General features: G+C 36.3%; 1 protein-coding gene across 1 annotated transcript; it reads right to left on the bottom strand.

The window, feature by feature from the left end:
- Positions 1–56: 56 nt before the first annotated feature.
- LOC128987609 (coiled-coil domain-containing protein 85C) lies at positions 57–12514 on the bottom strand. The gene is made up of 7 exons (XM_054408553.1): positions 12435–12514; positions 11160–11446; positions 7152–7551; positions 5067–5250; positions 4403–4539; positions 3210–3335; positions 57–1894 (listed from the first exon to the last, which is right to left on the bottom strand). Exons 2-7 carry the CDS (start codon positions 11330–11332, stop codon positions 1847–1849), a joined length of 1068 nt encoding a protein of 355 aa, XP_054264528.1. The 5' UTR covers positions 11333–11446; positions 12435–12514; the 3' UTR covers positions 57–1846.
- Positions 12515–12570: the final 56 nt, after the last annotated feature.

Below are 12570 nucleotides of genomic sequence, written 5' to 3'. Positions count from 1 at the left end.
TAAGATATGCAAAAAAGGGTAAATTAACACATAATTGAAGTGAAAAATACAACAAGTTCTATAAAACTAAAACGATTTATTTATAAAGGTATAACAATAAATTTACAAGTCTAAAATCTTACAAAAATATAAGAAATCTACGTAAGGCGACATGATGGCGAAAATGGCAACTAGATAGAATAAATATAATACTAAAATAAATAATCTGACCCCTGATTAACTATATAAAACTTTATACAAAATATCATCTTTACATCTCTTACACTTAAGACAAATGATGAGCACCAAGTAATAATAACAAAATAGTTCTACGGCAAGTATGCACACAATATAATGCTAAATATAAAACTACAATAAAATAGATTCCACACTGAAAGTTGTTTTGTTAATACTAAGAGATTCAAATAAATAAAATAATACTGTTAATTCGCAAAATACTTTATAAAATTATAAAAATAGTTAAAAGATAAAATAGTTATATAGTAAGGCCCATTAAAATACACTTATAATATTGTTAAAAAAGAATATAGAAATGTAATGGAAATACATTACATGCCTTAACATTTGTTCTAAGTCACCGGCAGGACAAAATTATCTGGGTAAGGAAGTAAAAAAGGCACAGTAGGAACAATCAAAGTGTATGTAAGTTAATGTGTTTCAAAGCAGGAGTTTTACTGTTTTGGATGTAATGGCATCCAGTTTGGAGTGGCTGTATTTAAGAGTAGGCTAATTAAATAGTTCTTGGAGTTAAAATTGTTCTTGGGTAATAAACAAATTTAGTGGGGATTAAATTAGTGATGAACCAAAGCTGAAATTCAAAGAAATAATTGAATTTGAGATTCATTTTGCTATATTGAATTCAACCCTCATAATGTGGCAACCCCTGCTACCGTCTCTTAATGAAAACCGAATAGAAATGTACAAAATAATCTAGATATTTTGGGGGTTTGGAGAAAGTTGTTATGTCTGCTTTTTGGAGGAATTTAACTGTCTGCACCGGTGGCATTTATACTAGAGTCTATGTACAGACTCAAAAGCTGTCCAAACCCAAAGGTTTAGTGGATGTGCCAGGAATGAAACTCATGCCGCACTGATGTCCAAGATGCTAAATCACTAGGTTAACAATATTGTGGGTTATAAGGATTTGGATTTGAGATAGGATATTCTGGATTCGACTATCACTAGTAGTAGAGTAAGTATGGACTTGGTAATTATTTAAAGGATTCAAAATAGTTAACAAGTCCAGACTTAAACCACATCTGGATCAAATATGGATTACGCAATGTCAGAGACACCTGAAAGTGCTAAAAAAAAATTGACTGCAGCATAAAATCACAAACATATCAATCAATCACCTGCTTATCACTTAAGACGATCTTCAATAATAAAAAAATCCAAGGAATGTGGTTGCTGCAAGTGAATATTGAATTAACGTTGAAGTCAAATGGGGGAGAACTGTTATATCTAAAAGTCTGGACCTGTTAATTTTTGAATCCTATTTTAAATAATATTACAGCTGATGTCCCTACTTAACAGTAAACCTTTTTCTTAATGTAAAAAATATGGTGGGATATAATTCATTTGAAAAACAGGGACTATTCCCCCCCTACACGAGAGCTGTAGGCTATACAACCTGTATTTCACCTAGAGAATTTCCTGTACATGTGCTTTAGCTATTCATCTTTTTATAAAAATGACTTAACTTTCTGCAGGCAAGATTGAGTGAATCTATACAAGTAAGACAAGGGATGCACTAACTATCTTTGGAACACTGACCGTGGTTGGATTGTGTTCTGTAACTATACATTTGTACTTGTTCTAAGGCTAAGTCTCGTAGGAACCCGTGTTACTGTCTTCTGGCATTAGGTCCTTCACCCAGCTTACGCCACACCACCTGCGATAAACATCAACTGTTAAAAGACTCAAAACACTGAAAATTATAGAATCAATCTTGTGCCACAGCCTGGAATATGTTGATTCATTTTGATACTGATTTTCATTTTTCTACTTCAGTTAAATGGCCATACTCCCTAAACCTGCCTTAAGGGCTGACACCAGATATTAATCGGCAGTACGTCCAGCAGTATTATGAGAATGAATGAGAATGAGAATGAGATTTGTATTTGCCAGTTAATATTCCATACAAATACATTGGCACGTCAAAACACATTTGATTTAACTTCATATAAGTCTCCAAGTGAACAAAACCCAAATTCCAGCCTATTCTATTACTTCATAACTCTACAATAATCCTATTTCCTAACCAGGCATCGTGGCTTGGCCGGATATATCATGGAATGTAGGCTACTGACGCTGCAGCAACTGTACAATAGTCCTATTTCCTAACCAGATGTTGTGGCTTATATATATCATGGAATGTGCTGATGCTGCAGCAACTGTACAATAGTCCTATTTGCTAACCAGGCATCGTGGCTTGGCCGGATATATCATGGAATGTAGGCTACTGACGCTGCAGCAACTGTACAATAGTCCTATTTGCTAACCAGGCATCGTGGCTTGGCCGGATATATCATGGAATGTAGGCTACTGACGCTGCAGCAACTGTACAATAGTCCTATTTGCTAACCAGGCATCGTGGCTTGGCCGGATATATCATGGAATGTAGGCTACTGACGCTGCAGCAACTGTACAATAGTCCTATTTGCTAACCAGGCATCGTGGCTTGGCCGGATATATCATGGAATGTAGGCTACTGACGCTGCAGCAACTGTACAATAGTCCTATTTGCTAACCAGGCATCGTGGCTTGGCCGGATATATCATGGAATGTAGGCTACTGACGCTGCAGCAACTGTACAATAGTCCTATTTGCTAACCAGGCATCGTGGCTTGGCCGGATATATCATGGAATGTAGGCTACTGACGCTGCAGCAACTGTACAATAGTCCTATTTCCTAACCAGACGTCGTGGCTTGGCCGGATATATCATGGAATGTACTGACGCTGCAGCAACTCTACAATAATCCTATTTCCTAACCAGACGTTGTGGCTTATATATATCATGGAATGTGCTGCCGCTACAGTACACGTGATGAACAATAGCGTTGATATCGTCTTGGTTCATTCTTATCTTCATCTTATGTTTAAATGGCTGCATGGGTAAGTTAAAGAATTGGTTCATGAACCGGAGAAATTAGGAAATGAAGTAGTTTACAATCGTGACCAAAAAGTGTTCCAACTATTACTTACATTACACATCTCTCTCAAAAGCGCCTTCTCCCCATCATCCATGTCCTGCGTAGACAGGTCTGTGTCCGAGTGATCCAACTGTTCTCTGACTTCCAACACTTGCAGGGCTTGTACCACAGCTTCGCACTGTCACACATTAAGTACAGATAACAGTTGATACCACTTTTCAACTTACCAGTTGAATAACATTTAAACCTAACCTAAAACTAACTCATACAATACAGTGGGGTTTCCATTATCCAACCTAAACCAGCTGCAGAAAGATAGGATAACCAAAAAGCAATTAAAAAATTTTAAACATGAAATAATTAGAACTTAATAAAGTTTCTTTTTTTTAAACGTCTTCAATTTTACCTTAGGCTATATTGAATTGTATAGTTTTATTTTTCATTTTGAACCCATTATCACAACAAAAAAGGCAGAATAGGACCACTTCATACAGTAAGGATGCAACATAAAACAGCAAGTGGGTAGCTTTTAAGAATTTTGATAGAACAACAAGTTTACATGGAAGGAAAAGAGCCCATTCTGAAATAGAGAACAAAAAACCATACACAATAGGCATACGCAAATTAGAATATTCCACTGTCACTAACGGAATTTTTAATCAAGGAAGGTTTTAGTTTGAAGGGGAGATGTTTTCAGGTCTATTTTTTTAGTGTATTGTAATGTTTTTTGTTTCTTTTGCCAGGGTGAATTCTATCCTGTTCAGATTAAAGGGACCGCAGGTCAGGCAAGGCCATAGCACACACAGAAGACACATATTTGGCCCCCTGAGGGACTTTGTCAGGTGCAGACAATGAGCTTGACTAAGTCCCCAGTAGACATAACATTGTGCATTTTCTGTATCTTATATGTGTGCTACGACCTAGACTTTTTATGAGGTAAGCTAGCCATTCCTTTATTCTGAAAATCACTATCCTGGGCTGGATTCTTTTTGTTTTAACAAAACTTCCCCACTAAGGCCGGTAATCCTAACAATAACCTTTTAAACTACGTGGGTAGATAACATTATTCTCGTCTGCATTCTCATTTCTTTACCAAGCACACATAAAGCAACTAGATAAGTAAATTGAAAAAAAAACCTAATTTTACTTCTACAAATTAAGCTGTTTTAACAGAATTTAATTTGACAGCTATAAATTTTATATAGATGCCAAAGTTTATCAGCTGTGATTGCAGCAACCACTTACATTATCAGTGGGTGGAGGTTCCCAAGGAGTTACAGCCGAGACGGGAGTTTGGCCAACCTTTTGCTGTAAAACTCTCTTTTCCTCCTCCAATATCTTTATCCTGGCCTCTAGTCTCTGCACGTATTGGACCAGCTCCTCTGCAAAACAGGACACATTTTTATTGTGATTTCATTATTCAAGACACTTGATGTGCTAAAACAAAATCTTATACAATTATCCACTAAATTCTCTTCTTAGGAACCCTTTGGTGCGATTTAGCATAGTCGGATGGTCACCTGCAACTATTGACTTTTGGATACTGAAATAGACCTCCCATCTATATGGCTGTGAGCAATTATTTATTCAAAAATGAATATTGTCGAATGAGCCAGTTTGTTTTACTATCACAACTCTATTTTCTCTCTTAGACTCTGTCACTATAATTTATGTTACACAAAAGATACTGTAGTTAATAATAAGATGTATTTTCAGTTTGACTTCGTTAAAAGTTGTTCTACAGAAATCATTAATTTACATCAGCACATTCTGTCAGATGCTAAACTGCACTCTGTTTATATATATTCTGAAATTGGCCATAACTTAAACACAGGAGTGGAATGTCAAGTTTTATCCATCGTCCAAGATAGTAGATTTGTGGCTGTGTCTATGGTCTTGTGTCACTTACCGTAAGAGCGTGTGTGGTTGTGAGCGGCAGGCACAGGAGGACGGTGGAAGGCGGGCGAGTGTGACGTGTGAGGTTCATCAGCATTAGTGGAGCTGCTACTGCCATCTCCGTCGTCTCTACGCAGCCCGGCGCCGCATGCTCGACACGACCCTGACCTCTCCTCATCCAGGTACAAACACAGCTCCTGTAAACAGAACATTGTTTTGTTAAATACTTGTTTGTTTGTTTTTTTTAGGAAGGACCATTTTTGTTTTAATACTGCTACACTTAAAACTATTAACTACACTTAAAATATTATACTTAAAACATACTACTACTATGTTTTTCAGGATCAAATGTTATAATTATCTACAAATACTCTTAAGGATTAGGTTATTTTAGGTTAGTTTGGGTTGGGTTAGGTTAGGTTAGCGAACTTAAAACTTAAAGTTGTGTAATAGTTAGATGTAATGAAATGAAATGAAATGAAATGAAATGAAATGCTTTATTGTCGTTAAAACTGAGTACAAAGTTCATGACAATCGTCAAAAGAAAAAGAAAACAATCAAGAAAACAATCAAGATGGCAACTAAAACTAAAACTCTAAACCAAAGTACTCTTCATGTTTATACAGGCAAGCCTGGGTTAGAGTAGTTTTTAAAACATGTTTAAATTTTGAAACACACAGGTTTTTGATGGATGCAGGCAAGAAATTGTACATTTTAACACCTTGGTACTCAAAACTATTTTGAGTGGCTGTATACTTATGCCTTAGTGTAGACAGATTATCTTTAGATCTAGTACAATAGTTGTGAACATCAGATATCTTTTCAAAGTGAGAAATGTTTTCAAGTTTCATGTTTTGTAAGTTAGTGAATTAACAGAAAACGTCCAACATAGGCATTTTTAAAGATTTTGTATTTCAACCGATAATATGGGAGATGCTGTTAATTGTTAACAATACCAAAAACCTAATATTTTGTCATGCAGGCAGGGTCAACCCTGGTGAAGGTGCCAAAGAACATTTTACTTACTTCTGTACCTGTATATGCTTCTTACAAATTGGTATTTTGACTTAATAGATTTGGATTTTGAATGTTGTTTGGTAAAAATAAATATCTTTTACAAACCACAAAAAAGTAAAAGGTTAATAGTTATTTGTTTAGTTTAGGGTATACAAACTAATTTTGAATCAAACTTTTTTCATCATTTGGCTCACTTTTAACACATTATTTCTCTGGCCTGGGGAAACGCCAACTTCATCTGAAAACCGCAAAACATGCTGAAAATCTATTTTTGAAAAGTATGTATTTATTCTTATAATTTTTCTTATTATTTGACCCATGTTGAACATTTTTTACTTCTGACACCGTTTTGACAAATGCCATTTTCATCCTGAGAACTAGGTTTAAAAATCCTCATAAATCACATGGTGATGAAAATTACCGACTTTTGGGTGGACAAAATAAAATTTGTTCCAAAATTATTGTTATTTTTATTCAAATATCTTAAACCAACTACTTACTTTAAGCCAACCTAACCCTATTCAACCTAACCTAGGCCTAGGTTAACATTTTTGTTCAGATAAATTAGGTAATTTTGCATACCTACTTAGGTTAGTTTATGTTAGGTTTATGTCATTATTATTAAAATTGATACTTACCACGTTAACAAAGTAGCCTAATGGGATTCCAATAAAACATTTTTTGCGATTTTGAGCTGCATTTTCAGGGTGAAATAGGCTTTTTCCAACAAAAAAAAGCCAGAGTAAAATAGTCCCCTTAGAGACAAAATTTTTCCGTGTGTTGCATGGTCTACCTGTATTTCTCCTAAGATAAACTAGCTGCTATCCCCCTTTATTCTACAATTAAAATCCTAGAGCCTTCCTTGAAAAACCTATGAACAGTTTTTGAAGTTAATTCAATAAGATTTGTGAGACTATTCTTAACAATTTCAATACATTTTACTTTTGATTACGAATATTACGATACTATCTCTTAGGACCGGAACAGATTCCAGGGCCCGAAAGATCGTAAACTTATTTTTGATGTGATAGAAAGTTTCTGCAAAAGTCCCTCAAAAGAACGTAAAAGTTCAATTTCTCACCTTTAGTTCCAGATTGTCCTTGATGAGCTCGTGCTGTTTGGTGTCCAGTTCTCTCAGTTTCGTCTGGTATGCTGACACCTCTTGACGCATGACGGATGCTGTGTACCGGCCGAACCTCTGCCACTCTCTCGCCAGCTTGCGGCCCTTCTGTCTGTCGTCGTCGAGGAAGCAACACAGGTCGCGCAGCTCCTGATTGTCATCACTGAGTCGTTGGTTCGCCTCCTTCATTTGTCTTAACTCTGCCGCCATCCGTCGTGTCTGTTCTGCTGCTAGCCGCGCAGCCTCTGCGTCCGGTTTGCGCACAAACTTGAGCATCTCTGTAGGCTGAGTGGTGGGTGGAGGAGCGGGTGGAGGGAGATACTGAGGTGGGCGGGGCTTGTTGCTGTCTGAAGGCTGGTGCCTGAACATGGGGAAATTTTATAACCACAAATGCTAGTGAATAGCTATGAGCAATATCTTACATGTATAGGCTAATTGTTACATTTAAGATTTAATAAATTATTTTTAACTGTCTGAGGATTGCCTTTTTTGCAGAATAAACCGAACAGTTTAAACAAAAATATAACATTCCAGTGTTTCCATAATAATAGGCTAGGCCTAATAGAAAGAAAATAATGTCAAGGATACGTTCACAAATATCAAGGCTTTACTTTAAATGTGAATTTAGACTAAGACTTGAGTCTCAATAATTGAAAAGGAAAAAATTATAGTAGCCTAATTACAACAGTAGGCCTACAACATGCGTATAAATATGAACATCTTACATATTTTCTCTTCTGACAAGGACTGCAGCTTCAGATAGAGGATCGCAATAAATATGTTTTTGTCAATTTTAATGCAAGATGGTTAATGTTTGTTTTTTTCCACTTCCACGTAAATGTAAGCATTGACATTATCTTACTTAATCTTACCTACTTATCTTAATAGTCATGAAAATTTAAATTGTATATTAAGTACGGTATATTAATAAACCAATGTTATATAAACATCCTCTTTTCATTGTTTATAGTAGAGATGTGTGTTGATACCAAAATGTATCTTGATTCTTAGTAGCCTATTTACTTAGGTTTGCTGAGACAGAGAGAATAGTAATGTGTGTATAGTGAGATGTTAGGCTCAATATAAGGCCGGCCACACACAGAACCAGGCGGGTCGGGGCGCGACAGGGCACGACGAGACGCCTGACTTAAGCCCTGTCTTGTTGCTGTCACACACAGAATGAGGCAGGGCACGTCAAGTAAAAAGTTTAGCCCCCATAAACCTGAAAATTAATATAGGATTTTTTATTCCTGAGCCTTGAGCCGATTTAGCCAACTTTTAAATTTGACTTTATACTTGGGAGCAGAATAGAAAACAAAATTCAAAGTCATACCTCCAGAGGAGTGGTTTTTGAACCCTTAAGATATGAACGATGGCCCTCTCTTTCCTCAGTTATCAATACCAAGATAAATTATTAGTTATTCAACCACTGTAGTAATATAATCACTGTATAGTCTTATCAAAGGGTGTAATCTTTGGTCGTATAAATTGTTACAGTCTTGTATGTAAATTGTATCAGTTGTAAAATAATCCTTATCAAAATTAGCCCGTAAGGGAATAAATCACATGACCGCGCATGCGCAGAAAGTTCTGCCCGGCAGCGACTTGCCTCGGGGCATAATTTTTGAGACCTTCGCATTTTGCCCTGAGGGCGCCCGGGGGCGTCTTTTCGACGTGCCCTGCCTCGCTCGGTCCTGTGTGTGGAGCTCCATAAGCGCCCGTGCAATTCCCGTCGCACAAGACGCCCCGGGGCAAAATGCCCTGTCGCGCCCCGCCTTGCCTGGTTCTGTGTGTGGCCGGCCTAAAATTAATAAATTTGCCAAGTTTTGATCAAAATAAATACATAAACAAGCAAACTACACCAGCTGAATTATTCTCCATAGGAATAACTTGGGAATTTTAAATTTACAATTTTACAATTTTCTCCATGGCATAATACTTGCATACAAAAACACTCCATACCGGTAATACTAAATGATTTATTTTATTCTCTTTATTAAGCTCTAACTTACAAAATGGTTAAAAGAGAAATTACAAAATTCTATATTTTGAGGGTAAAAAATGAAAAATCCAATTTTTACCCCATAAACCCCCATTTCTATAGGTCAACAGTGGTAAAGCAGATGAAAAGTCGTCTTCTTCATGGTCCCGGGTCCAGGTCTTACCATGAGACCTACCCTATGTGGAATTTACTAAAAGAAAATGAACTTAATGTATAATTTTTATTATAGCCATACCGGTAAGTCATATGAAAAAAATTGTGTGTTCATATGATAGAAGAACAGTCGTAAAATCACAGAATAGAGTAGAATACAAGTTAGCATGAACCTCGTCGCATCTATTATCTGTTACCTTAGGTTTTTTATACATCTAAAGACTTTGTCCAAAATAAAAATCCATTTTCAATTGAGAAAAATGGAATACTTTAATAACTAACAACTTGTAAACAACAACACGTGACATGGCAACCATAAAACAAAATTTTCTCAAGACATCTGGAGACAGACAAACAAGTAGGTAGCCTAAGGATATAGAGAAACCTCAGGAGAAATAGGCCTAAATAAAAGCCAGTTTCCTTTTGTTTAGGCTGTGGTTTCCTAGACGCGTAATTTTTTTTTTTTTTTTTTTTTTTTTTTATCCTAGGACGCTAGGCACGAGCCTGGAATTGTTTTTCACATTACTTCAGGCTAGACCTAGGGGTTGCGGCATTATCACTTAGATAAAATCCATTGGTGACTTGGCGGGGATCGAACCCGGGACCTCAGGGACTGGAGTCCCGTGCTCTAACCACTACGCCAGCTCGCTCCCCCCCTAGACGCGTAATAGAGGCTCTGAATATGCGCATTTATTCTTAAGACGCAGCACACTATTGTCTTAAGGAGTTTTGCATAAGCGGTTTCCAAGGCAGTGTATCAAGTGTGCGCGCATCAAATACGTGCGCACCACTAGCTCTGTCTTATTTGACTGACTGCTTTTTAGAGCAGTCGAACCTGAGTTACGCTGCATAACAGACATGTCTTGTGCATTGGAGTCGGAAGTATTATACTGTATTATATTATAAATCGGTGTGTATAAAGTATCCATTATGGAAGAGTATTTTCAAACTGTTTAAAAAGTACTTATGTGTAATGTACAATCTCAACGTAAGATACTACCTTTTTATATAAATAAAAATTTTTATCGAAAATATATTGAATTATTATTATTCTTGAGTCAAATCCAAGTAAAACCAATTAGTTAATGGGTGCTGGATTTTACTAAACGTTAAGAACTTTAACAAGTATTTTTGGACTTAACTTATTAACTGCTATGAGTTTCATTCCAGGAGACATCAGATTGTTCAACCGGTTTGTTGGGTCCACAAAACAGTCGTTCTTTATTAAGTTAGTAAGAAAGGACAATTGTTCTCTAGTAAATCGGTACTCTTTAAACTTCACTTCACTGTCTACTAGATGTTTAGTCACTAATAAATTAGTACTGTAAGTTATAAGCACCTTAACTATCCCTTCTCTTGAACATCTCACTGCACTGCTTACGCTTCTTAGAAGCTTGTGATACGAAAATATCCATGTTATTATCTAAATCATCGAATAAAATTAGAAAACCCGCTATTAATCTCTATTGTGAACTCATATTACGCACCAACCGTGTGTATTGTACACAGTCTAGGAAACAACTGACTGTATACATTTTGAGACATAGATAAAAGCCGCAGCGCATGTATTACGCGTCTAGGAAACCATAGCCTTACTGGGATCCAGTCCAAATCGGAGCACAATTGACTGAATAAAAAAAAAAAACTTAATATGTTCCTAATCGAATGTTACAATCCGATGCATCGACACTTGACTCCCCAGAATGGGTTGTACCGTCAATGAGTCAACATTTAACGCCTAGAGTTAAACTATAAATTGTAAGACCAGTAACTTAAATCTTTCAATTAGCTTAAGATGAATATACGTTACTAACCTATCAATTTCAGCAACTGTTTGAAACTGTTTGCCTGAGTCGCCTATAGCTACAGCAGCAGACTGGGGCTGGGGTGGGGGTTGGTAGCGTGGAGGCAAGACACCAACTTCTAGAGGTGGAGCCTTCTTGGCAGTTGAAACATTGATTGACGGCTTTTTAATATTGCTGGACATGTCGTCAGTTTTAACCCTCTCAAATCACGGGACTTTTGAGTAGATGGCAGGTCGTGCATTTCTTGAAGTAAGCTTTGTAGTTACAATCGGCTCCCATAAATCACCATAAATTGTCTGTCACAAAATTGTATTGTTAAACAAAGATGAAAACTAAAAATAGGTTTTACCTTTTGTCAACAGCTCAATCAGTTGTTAACTTAACTTAACTTGTGCTATGGCCATTTTGGCATTAACGCAAGTTATAACTTCTGATTAAGCTGTTGATGACAGGTAACTTAAAACCTACTTTTAGTTACAGCATATCACAGCTCAGGGGCTAAAACATGGATTTTAATAAAGATAAAATTCACTTCACCACAGTTTAGACCTAAAAATCTGCATAGGGCCTAACGAGGACTGGATGAGTTTGACAAATGCCAGGTTGAAAGGAAAATTTGTATGTGGTGACTGCACATTTAATTTAGGCCTGACTTAAGTTAGCCTACTTAAGTATTTAATTATCTAGGGTTGAAATTGTGATTTATGTTAAATTAAGTTATGTCTCAAGAATTTATGTTAGTATCCTAATTTAGGACAGGTAATATAAAATAAGTAGCCTATGTTAATTGTGTTTTGTAGCATAAATATCAACCAAAGCAACTAACTTAGGCATACAACAGTTGAGAAATTATGCATAGCCTACACCCAAAGTGCAAGAGAAAATAATAAGTTAGGGTATAGATAGTGTAGTACCTTATCTATATTGTAACCTCCCTAGACTTGTTTCCACACCATATTTTAAGCCTAGGAGGACCTTTTTTAACCTAGGCCTAGGCCATGCCTATTATAGCTTATTTATCCTAGGCCTGGTTAAATAATTAATGATTTTTATGCCTTAGATTTGGCCTAAAATATGTTTATTACCACAATGAAGGTCAGAGTGGAAAGTAGCCTATCTATGCTGCTGAAACCATATTTTAGTCCCGTTACTGTAAACTAGCCTATTAGGCTCAAACTTGATATTTCGATAAGAATTGAACTTAATTAGTTTTATTTAATTACTCATGCAAAGAACACATTATTACATTAAATAAAACACTAATATGATCGAAAAATTCCTTACCATTATAATGTGATTAATAAATAAACAAACATCACAAAATTGGGTCTTCGTCCTACTTCTGCTAGGTTGCTGAGTTGACTAACACATTTACAGGAAGACCAACCTAAACATTCAAAACAAAATAATTTGCATCTTA

Source organism: Macrosteles quadrilineatus, unplaced genomic scaffold (assembly GCF_028750875.1).
Source record: "Macrosteles quadrilineatus isolate MER2022 unplaced genomic scaffold, UCM_ALF_1.0 Scaffold_2__2_contigs__length_208266976, whole genome shotgun sequence".
NCBI lineage: Eukaryota > Metazoa > Arthropoda > Insecta > Hemiptera > Cicadellidae > Macrosteles > Macrosteles quadrilineatus.
The sequence above is the reverse complement of the archived record's forward strand: the minus strand, read 5'-3'. Positions and strand labels throughout refer to the sequence as shown.